Genomic DNA, 19,222 nt, shown 5'->3' with positions numbered 1-19,222 from the left:
GCTGGGCTGTGCTATCACTGAGTTTAACATACATAATTAAAATGCCAAACAGTTTGTGCTACACAAGTAATTATATGCATCACATCCACAACTACAACCTGTGAAATGAACAGTCCTAATAAAAGATGCATGTATTTAAGTCAGCCCAGTGATAACTAGCTGACTAGTTTAACATAATTTATCATGAGAGAAATAAAGTTCACATTCGTGTAAAACCTTTATAAATAAACAACAAACAAACCAAAAAACGTGGCTATTTTTTAACAGAAGTTTTAAATAATAATGTGAACATCTTTCTGACCTTGGTGTGTTTTCCCCCTGGCTTGTAGCTGGTAATTGACCTTAGCAATCCAGACTGTCCTGCTTCTCAAAGTGCTCTTGTTAATATTTATTGGTGCACTATGTTACATTTTTAATAATATATGCTAGTAAAAAGTGACTGATACATGCTACCCATGTATGATCACTGATACTGATGATATCAATATCATGATGGCAGTTTTGTGACACTTAATGAAATCGTAATATAAATTCTAAGTTATACAATTCACAACCTGCCATGTGTTTGAGGAGAATGAACTCTTATCTAAGCTGTAGTCCAAAAATGATGAACTACTTGGTGGTTCAATCCTTCGCTGCTCCATCCTGAAATCACGCCAATTAACGAACTTTTATTATGAAGCCACACGCTGAGCCTTTTCTCCGTCGCCATGTTGTTTGTTATATGAGAGGAGCAAGGCGTGGATCGAGACGGGGTTTAGTTATAGTAACTTACAGCTAACGCCAGAGGTCGCACAACTTCCACGGGACAAAGTCGGAGCGTGTTTATGTATCATCTAGCAAGGCCATCTACAGACAGCACGCTGCAGCCAGTTGGATGATTTGTGGCATGTTGTTGTATCTTGGTCTAACTCAGTGAGTGTCAGCAGTTATTGTGGCAGCATGTCAGTCAGGAATTTGACTTATTAAACGTGGAAGTCGGAATAAAACAATGTGAAAGTTATTGTTTCTGTTAGTTTTTTTAAGTTTTCTTCATCTATCCATGTGGACCTGCTCTAACGCACTTTGCACGGCTTGCCAGTGAGACTAAACATGTTTCAGCTTATTTTTTAAATGATCCTTCTTTAAGCAGTTATTTACAGAGCACTGGTTTTTCAGACATAACCCTGTTATGTAGTTTTATCTTGAATGTGCGTCTTTCTCTGTCAGATTGTGCGCTCTCGGTTCGTTTTGCGTCGTCAGTGAAGTTTTGCTGATCTGCTGCAGGCGGGCGGTGCGCCACAGACACCCACCCGCCCCAAACACAAGCGGAGCGTGCATCATGAACGGATTTCACGGCTGACATTTTATAAGGACAGAACACACTGACTAAGAGATAAATGTATGACGAACGCTGGTAAAAATAATTTTGTTAAAAATATAAGACCGAAATGTTGCCCGAACACCAAACCGGAAAGCGAAGGAGGACGAAGCCGTGAGAACGGATCTGTCCTACGAGGCTTGAAACCATCACGGCGCTCCACGGGAGGAGCGAGACGGGGATAACGAGCTCCAAAAGAAGAAGAGGAGGGGGAAAATGCTTAAAGTTTGGCCGTGTTGTTATCTACAAGTGCGACTCAGCAGCAGCATCAGAAAATGAGCAGGAATTAAACGAAGAATGCATGTCGTTTGGGATATAGCTGTGATTTTGCAAACATATATCATCTGCACTTCATCAGGTAAGGAAGCGAAAGAAGCCAGCATCCTTCACAGCTTTTAACAAATGAGGAATAGAAGGGAGCATGGGTACACTACATTCATGTGTGATAGAAGATAGACTCTGCTGAAATGTTACATAATAGTGACTTAGGCTGCTGATAAAAGACCTATAGTAATCTGCCAATTAGGTAAATCATCGCCTACTCATCTTTGAGTGTGTTTTATGAGTCAACAGGCTCTTCGCACAGAGACATACGGCAGCACGCTGGTGTGAGCCTGACCATGAAATGCATGCTGCAGAACTCTCATCAAAACCACACACACACACACACACACACACACACACACACACACACACACACACACACACACACACGCACACACACACACACACACACACACGTGCACTTTACAGAGGTAGTAGCTCAGATTAGGCTACTCACAGTGGCCTGAACCCAAACTACAAAGGCTCTGTGAGTATATATAGCTCATGAATTTCACTGCCCATGTGTCAGAGGGCTCTACTGTGCGGTGCTGTCAGCAGGGGTAACCACCCATTTAGTCAAGATTCCCACAAGTCAAGCCTTCCTACTCATCAGTGTCGAGGCAGCCAACCTTAGATTCTTAACAAAACATGACTGGCTGGCCTGGTCATAATTATATTTTCACATTGATTTGCAGGCTTCAAAAGAAAAACAATGCAAATAAACACGTTATAATGTATCATAACTTCATTACAATAGTTCCAAATCAGAATGAAACTATAAAGATGCTCAAAGAATAGGCTAACAACAGTGTCAATTCCCCAATAAAGGCCATTCTGATCAGTACCACTCCACACATTGCCCATGTTTCATGTTTCATTTCATTTCAAATTAGGCTGGGTATAAATTACCCAGTTCGGTGGAGACACTGTGATAAAACATGGCAAAAAAGGAGAAACGTTTGAGTTGTAAGCCATGCATGTTAATGGGCTAACCGGGTGGCTCAGAGTCAAATATTTTAATTTCACTCTTCTCTCAAATGATCAGTTTTAAAGAGGTAGTAGTGATTTAGTGTCTCACTTCAATAGTCATCTGTAAAGTAACTGAACTAACCTGCATGGAAGGTGCTTTAATTGACTGATTGCATTTAAAAGTGGAAAAACGGTAGACTGTATATCAACAGTGGATGCCACATTGGTTCCTAGAAACTGCATTTTAAACCATGAATGATAGCATTTTGGTTGTTCCCATGTTTTTTTTTCTTCCATATTGACAAATGACCACATTCGGGGTTGTTAGCAAGCTGTATCTGTTAACTTTATGGATGCAACTGACATATGTACCTGCTAATTAATGCTAAGTTACAGATTAAAAAATGCAAAGAAAATGAAATCACCAAAGCGGAAAGACAAACTTCTTGAATGGTCTCTGTCATAGGTCAGTAGGTCATATTATTTGTCAGATAATTAAATTAAAATGCAAAATACAAGGTATGAGCACCTGCTGATTAATGAAGGTGAGGCCTAGCAGACAGCTACTGGCTGCGGCTCTCTGTGTCGACATCTTTACAGATGTGTGCAGAGTAGTGGTGGCATACACTTGGTTCTAGCAGAAAAAACCTTTATAATTTATATTTATAAAATATAAATATAATATGTTTTTGGTGCAAGGGGACAGTACTGGCTGATACTTGTTCTTTAAAGTAGGGGACTGCTTCAGGAGTTAATCAGGCATCCAACTGTGCTTGAAATGAATTCTGAAATCAGTCAGGGGCAGTCAATTTTGTGCTAAAATCAGGCCCGAGCATTTTACCTGAAGAAAGTATGCACACCTTTTCAATAATAATAATAATATTATTAGTTACAGCATCGGATTCCAGTTAGTAGTAATATAATAGAATTATTACATCAGTGTTCAGATCTGAAGAATATGTTTGTCAGTCCACAGACATGCAGGTCATTAGAATGGGGAATGTGAGTCGTCCTTGGAAAGGATAGCACACCTACTCAGTAGTTAACTGCATCGACTTCGCATCGACTGTTTCTGACATGTTGCAATTCGTTTGTAACATGTCAGTGTCCTGGTTCTGCTATTCTGAAGTAGCCATCACATAATTGTGCTGCTGCTGCCAGGTAGGTTGATCACAACGTGTTGAGTTGGATGGTAACTGAGCAAATCCCCAGTCAGAGGTAGCCTGAGGCTAGAAACACACAATACACGGTGTGAGGAATTGTGCACCACCAACTTCCATAGGAATAAATGTATCATGCATAAGCAAATCTCCAGTTTGACTTACACTGAAAGCTTAATTACATCTCTCTCTCCACACACACACACACACACACACACACACACACACACACACACACACACACACACACACACACACACACACACACACACCTATCTATCTATCTATCTATCTATCTATCTATCTATCTATCTATCTATCTATCTATCTATCGATAGATAGTCTTATATATATATATATGTGAGTTGTGATTGCAGGCTGGTCTCAAGAGTTTTGGATGAATGAAATTCTAGTACTTGTAGTTATTATATTTCCTCAAATCATTTACAGGACTCTGGTTCATTTATCTGTCATGGTGACATAATCCCTTATTTCTTTCCCTACCTGTCTCTCATGTTTACTTTAAAACATACCATTTAACTGTAGCCAAACATTGCACATTGAAGGTGCCCGAGACATCCTCAGTGTTTCAAACAGCTGACTGCACCCTCTTTGCACACCTGCACCTGCTTTCTTCATTTAGCCCTCTAGTTTAAATATCAGCTATTTTTGCTGTACCTTCTGCCAGACTGTCAAAGTTCTACTACTTTCAACTTGTTTATGCAGCATGTTTGTCACCTTTACTCCTAATGTGATCATTAGATTAGGACATGTCAGTTTGCTAGCATTAAGTTTGTTAGAAATGTGTGCTGTTTATAATATTAGCTTTAAAGTATAATTTGAGTTTTTACTTTGTTTGTATGCATTCCCAGTTTCCCAGTTTAATAATATTGAACACAACACTGTTCCCAGCTGGGCCAACTTGTTTGCTGTCTACCTGGGACTGGACATCAATCTGGTGCCAGTGTTTCCAGTGAACAGATGTAGTAGTTTTGGCACACATGTTGGAGGTAGCTACTCTTCAGGGCACAGCTACACAGGCCTAGGGAACGGTTAGTGACCGCCTGGCAACCAGTGGTTGCTAGGGAAAAATGAGTTTTCCCTGAGGAATTGGTGAGTGGTTCTGGGAGAGTGGTTGCTGTTGCTAGGTGAAATCATTTGGAAAGAGGTAGTGCACTGAAAACCTTGCGATTGCGATTACACAGTTTGCATGGAAGACATCAACTTATCTGCAAATGTTCGGTAACTAACCACTGAGTCGTAGTGAAACTTGAAAAAGACTGATACAAAGTGCAACTGGAGACCATTTGCCTCCAAACTAAAAGTTCCACCTTTTGAAATGTGTTGATTTCAGTGGTAAGGCTAACTGGTTGATATACAATTTTCTCTTGAGAGGAGACGTTGCTGGGAATGGCTGACTGGTCTCTAGACCTGTGTGACTGAGACCTTACTAAAACAGGAAGAATATGCGATTCTTATGATAGATGAATAAACAGAAAGTATAAAAGATGGAGGCAGCTACGATGATGTCAAAAACCTGCTTTGGAGTGTGATTTTAAGGCTCAAACTTTGGCATTTTTGCTGCGATAAAAGAGGAAAATGGAAAAGAGGATGGAGTGCCAAAGCTAGCTAGCTAATAAAAAGTTAAAGTAGCACAGAAACAAACTCAAACCAAAGGATAGTGTTCTCACTGCCACTGGATGTTATTTATATGAAAAGCCCTTTCCAGTAACCTGGACTAACTCGTGAGATTTTCTTGATAGTCACTGTAATTGGTTGCAGTCTTAGAAAACAATAGAAATCATTGTTTTATTGTGTACATGAATTGAAAATTCTGTTAACGAAATCTTAAAGTTATGTAAGCAGTGGATTGTAGTTCTTGAAAGATCTAAATCAGCCAAAATTGGAATTGGCAGGAGCAAAACAGGAAACCAGGATTGGCCAAGAAAATTAAAAATTACAATTAATGCATTTCTAGTTTTCCAAGTTATACATATAGGCGCCAAATAATTGCCGGCACGATCAGATGCAGTTCTCTTCGAATGACAGAAGCCAGGGCCAGAGTGAAGCCAGTTTTTTTTTTTATCCTGGGACCATACTACATTTTCTTTTTTCGTGATGCAGGGAATTGGATGAACAAAAAAACTGCAGTTCACTTCTTACTATTTTTCCTGTTTTTCCTGTTTCTCATCAGCCTCTGCTGCAACACTTACATCTGTTTATGCCTTAGATACCTTCCGCTGGGCTGCTGTAGTCTCTCTGCACTGTTTGTTTCCCATTCATGTCTTCAGTTCTCAGTATTAGACAGAGTTAGGGGTGGGCGATAGAAACGATATACGATAGAAACGATATAAATTTGGCCAACAATAGAGATTTTGACTATACTGGTCTATTGCGATAGCGCATGTTGATGATGTAATCAAGCTGCGCCTGTTTTGGTCGGAAGCATCCAACCATTATCATCTGCAAATTATGCCGGGCGACAGTCATAGCAAAGAGATGAAGCACTTTTGAAATATGGTGAAAAGCCAAAAACGGCGCTTCCTCCACTTCCGTAACATTGATTCATTAATGTTGAATTCTCTCGCAGCTGCTCTATTCCCATGTTGTTGCAGTATATTAATAACTAACCTCGTATTGTGGATGAATAATCTCAGTTGTTCTCCTGACTGACGTTTGGCCCGTGTATAGCATCCTGCTATGCGATTACATTTGTCCCTAATGACCAGAATCCCTCACGTTAACTTTTATCGAGTGGAAGAAAAGTTGGCGTTCATCCTCCAGCTTCACTGTGCTAATGTTATGCTAACATAGCTGTGTTGCTAGCAATCACGTAGCACAACATTATATACCAGGTAGTCCAACTTCAGTAACCCTGCAAATGCCACTGCTGTTTAGTTTCCTGTCTTCATTTATGTTGGAAGTGATAGCAGAGCTGTACGTTTTAATTAGTTTCAAAAATCTCTCAGTCAGAACATGGCATGTCATGTTTAGGTGGAAACTAGCGAGCTAACTTCCTGTTAACTTCTAACTCCGTTAAATTTAATAAATTCTGTTTTCATGGATGCATGGATGTTAAACTTAATTGTTACGCCTGCTAAAGCAGCAATGCTGATGATTTTATTAAAGATGAAAGAATTTAGACTGTTTTTAACTCTCAGTGTTCGTTTGATTTGGGACCTGAAGCGGACGGAGTTTTGGACCAAGATTACTCCGCGAAGTTCCTCACTACGGCAGCCGTAATGCTGTGACAATCGATCAAAACATTTTTTAACAGATTTCTGCACGCCAAAATCGGTTCAAGGTCAGTAAGCACAACCAGAATTCATACATAAGGCACACTCTCGATTTTTGAGAAAATTAAAGGATTTTAAGTGTGCCTTATAGTGTGGAAAATACGTTATACAGAAGAAAAGAATATATCGCGATATATATCGTTACCGCATGTGCTTCAGATTATATCGCGATATGGATTTTAGGCCATATCGCACAGCCCTAGACAGAGTACACTCTGGACAATCTGCCAATGTGATGTAGGAACAACACAGATTCACGCTCACATTCACACCTATGGGCAATTTAGAATCACCCTTTAACCAAACCCCACTAACTGCATGTGTTTGGACTGTGGGGGGAAGCCGGAGTACCTGGAGAGAACCCAGGCAGGTAGGGCTGTGCGATATGATGAAATATATTGGATGAGGAAATGAAAACATTTATCGTTTCATATTATACACTATTGTTTGTTTCGTGGTGTTGCAAAATACACTGTTTACGGCAATAATTTTTCATCGTTTGGATGGGTCACTATGTGGATGCAGGGACAGAGAATACCAGCATGGCCAGTGAAGATGAGGCAGAACCAGGTAGCTCCAAACAGAAGGACCAGTCAAAACAAATCAAGGCCCTTATTCCTAAACGAGGGGCTACCTCTGTAGCATGGACATGGTTTGATTATGAAAAGTCTGACATGGACCAGAAAGCTGTACTATGCAAATTTTGCTGCAAACTGATCCCCACCACAGACTCAAACATGACAAACCTCTTCTACCACCTATGCAAGAATCCTGTAGAAGAGTATGGATAGAGTTTATGGATGAGAAGCAAAAAAGAGCCGTCAGGTGCTCAAAATAAACCTTAGACTCAAACGTTAGAACAAGCTTTTACCAGCAGCACGCCGTGTAATAAATACTCACAAAGAAAATGGCGGCCTTTACAGGTTATATCTAAAAATATATAAACATTGGTCAAAACACACGACTCCAGGTACACGACGTCCCGCTGAAAACACTTCACGCAAGTTGAGTTTCCTGAGATTCACAGAATTGACAGAAAAAGCACAATTTTGTGATATATATCGTTATCGGGATGAGAAATGTCTTATATTGGGATATGAGATTTTGGTCATATTGCACAGCCCTACATGCAGGTGGTGGAGTCAAATACAGGACCTTCGTGCTGCGAGGGAACAGCACTAACTACTCCATCTTTTTATCCTCAGATTCTATATTATACAGATCATTTTGTACAAAACAAGGGGTACACTTTTTTTTATAGTAGTGCTAAATTTACTAAAGTTGTGGACTATTTAGGGAGAAGGGAGTTGCGTCAGGTAGTGACGTCCATGTCATTGTCTGCAGTGTTACAGCTGCAGAGGCGTTAACAGTGTTTGCGTAACCTATTTCATTCCAGTCTGTAGGTTAAGCAGAGTCAAACTGATGTGGGATTGATGCGTGAAAGTGCTATAAAATGTTGTCTCCTTCTCTTTTTCCCTGCAGCTCAGCCTATTACATCCAAGCTTGATGACAGTTGGTGGGCATATAAGGATGTTGTCCAGGGGAGCTTTGTTCCAGGTAAATGATCTCCATCAAAGTCAAATACAATGGTTCAACACCAGATCAAATGTGTAAAGATGTTAGTCACTGACACAAGGGTTTCATTTTTTGGATCATAGTTTGTTAAATAAAATTCAAAATCTTTGAATTTAACAAATGAAGCTGATTATTAAGTTGCATATTTGTGTACCACACATGCATGTGTGTTGTTAACACTGCATTTTAGACCCAATCAAAATTTGGCTTCATTAAAGTCTTTAGAACTTAGCAACAGTGATGTACCCATAGGCGTTTCCCTGGTTACAGGTGGTTTCCAGACAGTTGCCGACTGGTCTCTAGACCGGTGTGACTGGGCCTAACCAAGCATGAAAGACTGGAGTGGTGGTGGTTTGCATAGTGGGTTGGAGTGTGGAGTAATCATAGGCAAGCTAAAGCAGGTCAAAAAGTTGGCCATATATGAAATTTATCAATTGGATATGGAGAAAGGTGTCAGCTGATCCACCAGGATTGATGCTAAGCTTGACTTTGGGGGCTACTAAAGTAATGCTACATTTAATTAGACACCTAACTATATTTTTTATAAAATTACAAACACATTTTATGTTTCCTCCTTTTAAAAGAACAAGCTTTTTTGGCTGTGGGGTGGTGTTAGACATCCACTCCAGTTATACAAGGTAATGTTACTCAGCAGCATTTGTTAAAATATTAAATGCATATGTACATTTATTCTGATGTGGTTCTGCTCAGTGTGTGCTGAACGGGGAGCTCATTTGTACAAGCCTCGGGACAATCACAACTTATGGTTCCCACATGCTACAACAGCATTGTGATGTAGTGTTTAACAAGGTCACATCACAGGAAGGTCTTTGGCTGAATCTGCTGTTTGCCTGAGGAGTCTGTAGAGCTGTTGAGGAGGAAGTGTGCCCTTTATCTTTTCAAAGAAACTTGGATGAAAAGGGCTGTCTTTTTCTAAATGTCTTTTTGGTGATCTTAAAAGCCTTTTACTTTTCAATTTTTGAGCCATATCTTCACATTGTTTTGAGGAAAGTTGTGTTTTCAACATCTTTTTCCAAGTTTACCCTCGGTAGGAAGGAGCGCCTTTTTTTGTAAGTTACATTTTTACTATTTTTTTTGTTAACATAAGCAATAACTTGCTTTTTCTTTAAAAAACAGCTGAAAGGCTAATTCAGCAGCAACAAGTGGCTTTCGTTTCACTTCCTGCAGTCCTTTTGCTTCGTGTCTTTCTGTCTGAATAGCACGTGCTGAGTTCACTCAATTTATTAAGTTTTGACTCCGACAAACAAGCACACACTGAAATCTACAGTTACTTTTATTTTTATGCATTCATGACGGAAGCCTGCTGTGTCTTTAATATGTATAATGAGTTAATGAATGCCTTTACTGTCGCTGCAAAGAGTCAAAGAAAAGGGGCTGCCTGTGTTTGACTGCACAATAGTCAAAGAAGGAAATCATAAACAAACAGAATAGTCATTAACAATAATGACAAAAAAGGTCTTGAAGAAATTTAATATGTACTGGTTGTTGTTCTGCATAATAATGAAGAGTCGCGTGTTGATTTGAGGTCCTTTTTAAAAGATTCAAGCAGCCCCATGTGGTGGTTTTTCTTTGATTCTGGTACAAATGTTCTTAATGCAAGTAAGTGATTTTTTTTTCTGTAACGTGAGAAAAGGGAAAGCACACCTATATGTACGATCCAATGCTTTACTAACATGACCCCGAAATAAGGGGTTTGAAGCTTATTGTCCTTGTAGTCATACATTCCCTTTTTTCTTCTTCACTCTGGTGTCGATGCTGTCTGTAGCTACTGGAGAGATTTCATCACTCAACGTGATGCAGGGTTTTGCAGTATCTTTCAACATCAACATTCTTTTCGTGTTGACATCAGGGCCAGCGATCACAGACTGTATTAGTAAATGACTTTGGAGATGATGTAGATGAGGGGCACATTCATTCACCTTTATACTTCTGCCTGTCACATGCAATTAATTAACTCGAGCCAAGGTAATGGAGTTGCCGAGGCACTGCAGCTGATCTTCCTCGCTGTGCCTCTGCACGTGTAGAAGGAGCTGGGATAATTTTATAATTACTTTGAAATCAGCTGAGTTTAATTTGGAGTTGTACTTTCATGCTCGTGCAAGAGTCGTGCTTTTAGATGCTGCGCCTCCTGTTTTAGAATGAGACTGAAATAATTCCAAATGAAGAAGTGTGATTGTGTGTGCGTGCATGTGTGAATTGCCTTCTGGGAAATTTGAGACTGTCAGTAGGCTCATCACATCAGCGAGCGTAGCCCGACTTTGACTACTGCTTTTTCACCCTCGATCTACTTTCACATGGCACCTTTCTTCTTGCTTTGTGTGAGTGCTGTGCCAGCACAGGAGAAATGCCTGCTTCAAGCTGTTTTTGGAGAGTAAAGTGGGAATGTAGTCAGCAGAAAAAAAGAAAGAAAATGGAATGGTATTCAAAACTCAGTTCACTGTCATCTTGTGCGTATTTGCTGTGATCACCTTTGCACCCTCATGAGATACACAGGCTGAGATAAGAGAGGGACACAGCTGTGGGTGTTTTTCAAAAGGAAAATGGACTGAGATGAGTGTCTGCAACCTCTAAAGAGAAACACAAATTCATATAGCCTCTAGAGCGAGATTACTGTGAGATGCTCCACCAGATTTTGTAGGGAGCACAAATGAGCCAACTACTGGGCTACTTTGTCGTAAACACTGAGATTTTCAGAATAACAGATAAGAGGAGGCAGAGAGGAAGGAGTCTGGCATTGCTACTGTGGTTAGCTCATGAGCTATTTCTTTGGCACCGTAAAATACAAAACTAAATATAACACGAGATACAGTATGCACCGCAGAAACCATGCAACACCGGAGAGCCTTTGGCAGACGTATATGGCAACAAGTATCTCTGGTCCTCCACTTCACTTCACAGGTTCAACCAACAGCACCTATACTGAGAAAATAATCTCATATCCACCAGGAACGCCAGCAAGATGTCACATAATTTAAACGGTACTTATTTTTTGCATCCATACTTGGCTCACCAAGCTAGAAATGACTGTCAAAATGAACAGTTAATGAATCATCAGATGTGACTTATTCGAAGCTGGAGATTGGTTAACTGGCGCAGCCTGCTAGATCTCCAAGTTAAAGCAAAAAGCAAATGTTCACATGGCCCTGAGTAAACTGATTACCCTATATCGATTTTTGAAGTAAAAAGAAGCAAGAGCCTGTTCTCGTTCCCAGGATGTATATTATTGCACTGGTGGTACAAGGCGTCCTTTTCAGACCTGGTTATGGTAAAAGTGAGGCACATCTGCTAACCAAGCACCCAAAAGTAGTTTTTAGTGTGAAAAAACTACAGAGAAAAAAAATAATGATAAACTGTAACAAATTATCTTCTTTTACTTTCTTCTAACAATATTAAGCAGTATTCTGATTGGATATTTCTTTGGTGGTTTAGCCTAGTTAAAAATATTTTTGAAGCGTTCTAGTTTTTGGTTTGATTTGAAATATGCTACTTGTGCCACTGTTTCTGGTAGTTCAGTTCCAATCAATCTTAACATTAAAGCACTTTTGCAGTAGAAAAATACTGACTACCAGTTACAATGCAATGTTCTGCTGGCAAACCTTGGGTCCTGGCATTCACGTGTAAGTTACTTTGACACCTACCACCCACATAAATACAGTTACAAGCCAAGCACACACAAACACACCCATGGCAACAGCAGCCTCTCCCAGCAAGACGATATGTACCAAAATGCCGCAAAAACTGTTAAAGCGCGACTCAAGAAACATGAAAGAGAGCCCGAGGTGCGTGACCCAGCACAGGCTGACTGAGCCTTCTTTAGAAGTGGCATAACAAGGATGATCCACCCCACAACCCACAGGATCCAAAGAACCTGCTGCAATGGCACGACAAAACAGTCCTCAGAGTTCCTGCCTCCAAGGGGTCAAAGGTGATCTGGCCTCACACAGGGAGCCAATATCACAGTTGATATTGCTGTAATGCTTGAGTGGTTTATATGGCCAGTTGTGTAAAGCTGTTGTATTTTCACTTATACTGATTCCAACCGAGAAAAACTAATTATGTTTGAAGGATTTTCAGCTGCAGCCGTTCCTTTCTTTTATACCAGTCATTACAAAGACGGCTTTAAGCTGCTCGCAGTGTCTTTGCATTGCAATTATGCTTTCAATTCAAAGGACGTCAAGTTAGAACAACTAATTTTTCTAGGTTTCAAAGTGATCTAACAATGAGATTTCACTTTAATATAATGATAAGGTATGTTTTACAATGTGCTTCTGAATCAACCTAAAAATATGAACTCATTTAATAATAATAATAATAATGGATACTTTATTGATCCCCATGGGGAAATTACTTGTTTTTCTCTGCATTTGACCCATTCACTCAGTGAAGCAGTGGGCAGTCAATTTAACAATTTAACAATTTAACAATTTAACAGTCAATTTGATATTTGCATTAGTTATTCGGTGAGCATTAGGCTTCAACTTTCTCTCATGCTTTCTCTCCCAATCTCTCTTTCCTTGCATCAGACTCTAAGGGGCGCCAGGTTCATCCTTTCGTTGTACATTTCTTATATATATTTGATCACATCTGTGTTTGGTTGTCTCCCTGTCTCCTTTCATCTTCTCCCTCCCCTTGGGTTTATTCTCTCTCATCTCCTCTGCCCTTTCAGCTTCTCTCCTCCTCCTTCATTCCTTGGTTTCCCCTATGCTTATGGCTGGTCCACTCGTCTGCTTTTCGTTTGCCTCTGCTCTTATTTTCCTGTCTCCTTTTCTCCAGCATATCCAGATTCTGGCCCAGTCACCCACCCTTTTCTCTCCATCTCTTTCTTTGTTATCCTGCTCATTTCTCTCCTTTTGCTTGTTCCCTGCAGCTCAGTCTTCATTCTAGCCTGAGTGGCCAAGAGATGTTGCTGTCATTCACTTGAATTTGCTCACATCTTGAGGGCCATTCAGAGCCAGAGGAAACCTGGACTGTGCGCAGTGGTTGACGATGGCTGATAAGGCCATTTCCTCAGTGAACATTTAAGTGGACATGTGGAAAATAGACAGAGGTTATATTTTGTAGGTCACACTAACCTAAAATGTCATGGTAACAGAAAACACCATGTTGGTCTTGGTGTATTTCATCTTTAATGTGGAAGACTAGCAATAAGCTAAAAGCAAACAGACTCAAGCAGCCTGTCTGAGCGTGAACAAAAACTGAAATCACAAGTTTTAAGATTATTCTTCTAAAGAGTAACAGAGCAGACTTTCACCTATGACAGCAATGCAGAAAACAGAGATGACCCAAAATGTGCTGTAAATTAATGATCCAACTGATACTGTAATTTGTGTGGTAGCAGTGAAGACGCACTGTAGCTAAAGTCATTAGCAAGTATCAAATTAAAGATTTTACATTAAACGTGTTAACAAAAAAATGACACATTTTGCACACTCAACAAAATTCATAGCATAACCTTTTGTTTTGTCAAATACTCCTGTACTCCAGCTAATTGCTAACTCTGTGCAGGGGTGCCTTAAAATATAGTGAAGATGGTGTACACATTTACCTTTTACTGCTTAGGGGCACATATGGACCTTTATGGCCCTCAGATAATTACCCATAGGACATACACATGTAAATTGTATCTCCATTCCAAACGCTGACCAATTAGTTTTTATTACATATACTGCACCTGAAAGCAGGTGGGGGAAAAGAGCAAGACAAAGTGCAAGACGCAGATTTTCCCAGCGGGTAACGCTGCTACTTAATGCCACCTCCAGCTTTTTAATACAGACTTTGTAGGTCTATAAATACCAGTTGACTGATGTTTGTATCCTGCGTGGAACAAAATGTCAGAGTCCTGATTTCTACTGTTAGCTTTATTTTCTGACTTTATTCTTCTTATTTTATATAAGTAATTTTAATTTTTGTTTGGGGATGAAAATGACTTGATTGGATTTTGGTTTAGGTTAATGTGGACCTTTTAATGTTAACTTTGGCTTGTTTTGACAGCAGCAGTCAAAACTATGGTTTATATAAAAAAAACTGAATAAAATATTAGTTTAGTCAGGGAGTGTCATTATGAGAATCTTGAATTTTGTGCAGTATATATGTCAGAATGATTTCAGATCTTTCTACAGTGCAGTAAAGTAGTAACAGTAATATGACTAAATGCTCATCCTGGGTAAATAAGGGGAACTCAGTGAACAGTGAATGGAAACTTGTGTTCAGCTACTTATGTTATAAAATGACTACTTGTAGCCATGGTGAGTCCCATTTATCTTCTACGGCTCTGGGGTCGTTCTTCCTAAAGTCTGAGTATGAGTTCGTCAGGGTTATCTGCGCTGTGGATCGGAGTCTGCAAACACAAGCATGTAATTGAAATGGGCCTTTATCAGTCCAAGGAGAGAAACCTGTTATAAGAACTATGAGATTTAAAGACTTTTTGAGTATGACTCATACTGCAGGCTAAGTCAGGAAATCTCTGCTTGTGTTACTTCAGTTAATTTTCTTAGCTATGTCGACTGATTCTGGGGCTAAAAGTTTGAGTCTGTTGATCTTTGGAAATATTTAAACATGTGTTTAACAGATTTTCATCACACCAAAGCAGATAGTCTTTGTTCATCTCTGATGAATCTCTGACCTTTGCTCTAGTCCCACTCTGAGGTTGACATTTTTATTTTCAAATTTCAGTATATTTCTGAACTTCAGTTGGATACCATAGGAAAAGTAGTTTATCACATTAATTTATCTCATTCTTTGAAAAGCTTCCAAAGACTAGAAGAGCTTTTTTCTTCTGCCCACTTAGGTTAATAACTTAGGACATTCCCATCATTCTCAGTTACAGTCTGCTACAAATAAGAGATCCAATGGAATAATTAACAGTGTTGTACTTAAAACCTTTGAACATGTAAGCACAGCGAATCGAGATACAAAAGTACCTTATTGTTCCTTTAGTGGCACAGCATTATAAGATTATCACTGCGGTGTTACCATAGACTGTATATAAAAGATGGAACACTGCATCAACGTCAGCATTTAGTCTGCCACCTTTTATTGCAATTTAATGCAAATTAACAGACGATACCTGAAAATACTAAATTTTCACTCACACTAAGGCTCAACATTCTTAGTAGTATAGTATCACACAGCACACACCACATGTTATTCTCTTGTATGTCTTTTTGGAAGATTTAAACGCAGTCTCAAATTATTTAAATGTCCTGTTTATGTGAATACACTCTACAGTGGAAGGATAAATGAGGTAAACACTTGATTTGATGTATTTCTTTTGCAATAAGAAATAAAAATTACATTCAGCTCTGCCATTTTGAACCTTCTTCAAATAAACTCAAACTTCGTGACACCTGTACTAAATCCTTTCATTTTTTTCAAATCTGAATTCTTCAAAAAGAATCTGCTGTGCTATAAATGTGTATTTATTTATTTTTTTGCCTGCAAACTGGTGAGACTGGTTTCTGTATTCCTTTTAAACTTCCAGTTCCTTGGCTCCGTGCAGCAAACTGAATAAACTGTCAAGCTGCCATTCTCCAACACACATATTTTCTGTTAGAAGTGGCAACGTGTGTGTTTCCTTTGTGAAGTACCTCATTTTTTGCTACATCCCTCTAAGAGGACATAGCAAACAATATCTGTTTTTGCTTTAGACATACAGAAAGTCAAGGAAGACCTTCAAATAATAATTGGTCTTTTCTTAAGCAAATGCCAGGTAAATTATTTGAGTCAGGAGAATAAGTTCCATGTCTCCCCTGCTAACTCTGCAGTCTGCATTTCATTCAGGAAGAGCCCATCCATGGCCATGTTTTGATTGGCTTTCTCTATGCTTGGAATAGAGATCAAGCAAATGCAAATGAAGTGTTGTGAGGTCTTGATGACACTTGAATTATGTTATGGCAACATGACAGGAAGCTAGCGAGACACCATGTTCGTGTGGTTTCTCTCACTTTGTCATTGTATGTGTTTCTGGGCCTGCCTTGATATGAGGAGCTGAAAGGACGGAGGGAAGAAAGACAGGGAAAAAAGTCTGAGGAGCGGGTGAAGAATAGAGGAAAGAAGAAAAGCAAAAGCTCAGGGGAGCTGCCCTTTCCTGCTGATGGATCTCAACAGTAGCTCTAACCGTGCGTGCGCATGTGTGTGTGAGACCACCTTAAAGTGAGGGGGCCGGGTGGTGAGGAAAGAAAGGAGAGCTGAGGGAATTGAGAGTCTACCTTTTAGCTCTCGGTAGCTGCAGCGAGGAGGTGATTAAAGGCAAATTTAACAACGGGAAAGAGAGGAAGAACAAATGAAAGGTATATTTTTACAATTTTGCACTTTGGGTCACATTTAAAGTTCCAGGAAAATTACAGCTTTCCATAAAGCCTGTGACATATTATAGAAACCTGTCTGACTACCTCTACCTTAAAATGGTGTCTCTTTTCTAAATAAATTCTTACAGCACTTTAAGCAAGGCATTCTGCAGTGAAATCCGAGTCGGAAGTCTAAATTGTAATAATTTTATTATCAACACGGCTGTCTGCAGGCACTATGTGAGGCTATTAAAACACTCTGCTTCCTATTTATGGACAGAATTTCAAGGTCTAGTGTAAGTTAGGAAAGAAACATGATGGGGATGCAGTGATGTCCTTTTGGCATCATCGCACAAGGTTCTTCAGTGCTGACTTGACAGTCATACAGCTGGAATGCTCAACATCACCAAAGTGCTTCTCTACTTGAAAGAGGCAGGCGTGTTTCCTTCAGATGAAGGTGGGGAGGTGAAGGACTTAAAGCTTCTTGGAATTTTGTTCACAAAACGGGGAGCATATGGCATATTATGGTAACAACTACAAGAACAGAGTCATGAACATGAGCAAATTATCAAATTAGATAGCTAGATTGACCAAGCTTATTCTTTAAAATCCACTATAAGAGCCCAGAGTAAAACTGCTTCTCCTCCACAATGAGGAAGCCTACAAGGTACTTGATGTGAATTCCCTTGTCTATCCACCTGGGTGAAGGCCCCAGAACCAGCCCAAGACTGGAGGAATTATATTTCTCTGCTGGCTCAGGAACTGCTGGGAATCCCCAGGTGGAGCTGGAAGTTATAGCAGCTCCAGTTGGTACCTGTTACAACTGCGACTTCAAATAGACTAGAACAGGGGTGTCAAACTCAAATACACAGTGGGCCAAAATTCAAAACTGGAACAAAGTCGCGGGCTAACGTTAATATTTATTGAAATGAACATGAGCAATATAAAAGAATGAATCTTTTCTTATGGACTAAAACACGTTTTGCTGAAAAACTGAATATGGAACAAGCAAAGCTTAATAATAAACAATATATATATTAGCTGTATAATACCAGTAGGCCAGCTCTGATAGTAATTTGGTGTGGCTTCGTGGGCCAAATGTAATTAGGCTGCGGGCCAAATTTGGCGCGCGGGCCAGAGTTTGACACCTATGGACTAGAAGGTTTGGGTAACGGCTGTGGAACTTCACACTAAATCCCCCCAAATGCAGAGCTTGCTAGAGAGCATGTATGATTTCTATAATTGGAGCTTGCAACGCAGGGTTTTCTGGTTGTGTGGCCCGAGCCTAAAGAACCTTGAGATGAGTATTGTGCTATGATGAACTGGCGCTATACAGATACGCCGGTAAACCCTGGACAGGTCACCAGTCCATCGCAAGGAGATCACGCTAACACATACAGTATCCACTCCGAGGTATTAGTCACTTTAAGTTGGCCTACACAAACACATCTTTGATATATTATTTTGCACAAGTTCACCACAGGCAGGGTTTGCATGCAAGTAGCAGAGTTTTAGCTGCTGGTAGGTGAAATCTGGCAACACGAGATCATCAACTTATGCTGCCAGTTAGCAACACCTTGACTAATGAATCAACAGTATTCGGTTCCACAGAACCGTAAGAGGAGTAATGCGTGAGGTGCCTTAATAAATGAGTTCTGTGTAGAAATGGCTGTATGGAGTCAGAATTTGTCAACCACCAAATGCACTCCATTTATCACAGCAGAGGGAAAAAATCCCTTCTATTGCATCTTCATAGCAACAGTCTATCTGTTAATGCTTTTCAAAGCAAAGCCATCAAAAAAATAATTGCCATTCAAATTCTTTGTTCTCTCAGTGTTTATTGCCAACAGAGCAGGTTATGGGTTTAAGAGTCCCCACTGCATTTTCTCAAGGAGTTTTTCAAATGGAGCCACGGAAAAATGTTCACTGGGATACATCAGCAATATGCATATCACACGTCTATGAACGCATCTTTGTAGCTGCAGCTTCATAAGGAATAGGAACCCGAGTGCTCCTTTGTCACTAAGACTCGCCACAACATTTCTTCTTCTAATTCTAATTAGGGTGTTATTTACTCAAATAAAGTGTACAATGTTGGAGTGACTTAAAGGTCACTAAAACATGAACAAAACAAAACAGACGGTGTCACCTCCACTGAGGTGTTTGTGCAACTTATATATATGTCACACCTCTTGTGTTATTTTAGTATTGTAAAGATGGAGGCGTGTGCCT

The 19,222-nt window shown here is 39.8% G+C and overlaps 1 protein-coding gene across 1 annotated transcript in view; it reads left to right on the top strand.

Moving 5' to 3' along the window:
- The first annotated feature begins 1,307 nt into the window (after positions 1-1,307).
- LOC146670912 (carbonic anhydrase-related protein 10-like) overlaps positions 1,308-19,222 on the top strand; it is a 139,229-nt gene continuing 121,314 nt past the window's right edge. The window contains exons 1-2 of the mRNA XM_085403020.1: positions 1,308-1,718; positions 8,592-8,666. Coding sequence (XP_085259146.1) covers positions 1,658-1,718; positions 8,592-8,666 — 136 coding nt within the window. The 5' untranslated portion in view covers positions 1,308-1,657. The remainder of the gene's footprint in view (positions 1,719-8,591; positions 8,667-19,222) is intronic.

The sequence above is a fragment of the Rhamphochromis longiceps genome, linkage group LG4 (assembly GCF_057381845.1).
Source record: "Rhamphochromis longiceps isolate RC_006_pf linkage group LG4, R_longiceps_female_GT1.1, whole genome shotgun sequence".
Taxonomy (NCBI): domain Eukaryota; kingdom Metazoa; phylum Chordata; class Actinopteri; order Cichliformes; family Cichlidae; genus Rhamphochromis; species Rhamphochromis longiceps.
Note: the sequence above shows the minus strand (reverse complement) of the source record. Positions and strands in the feature narration are given on the sequence as shown.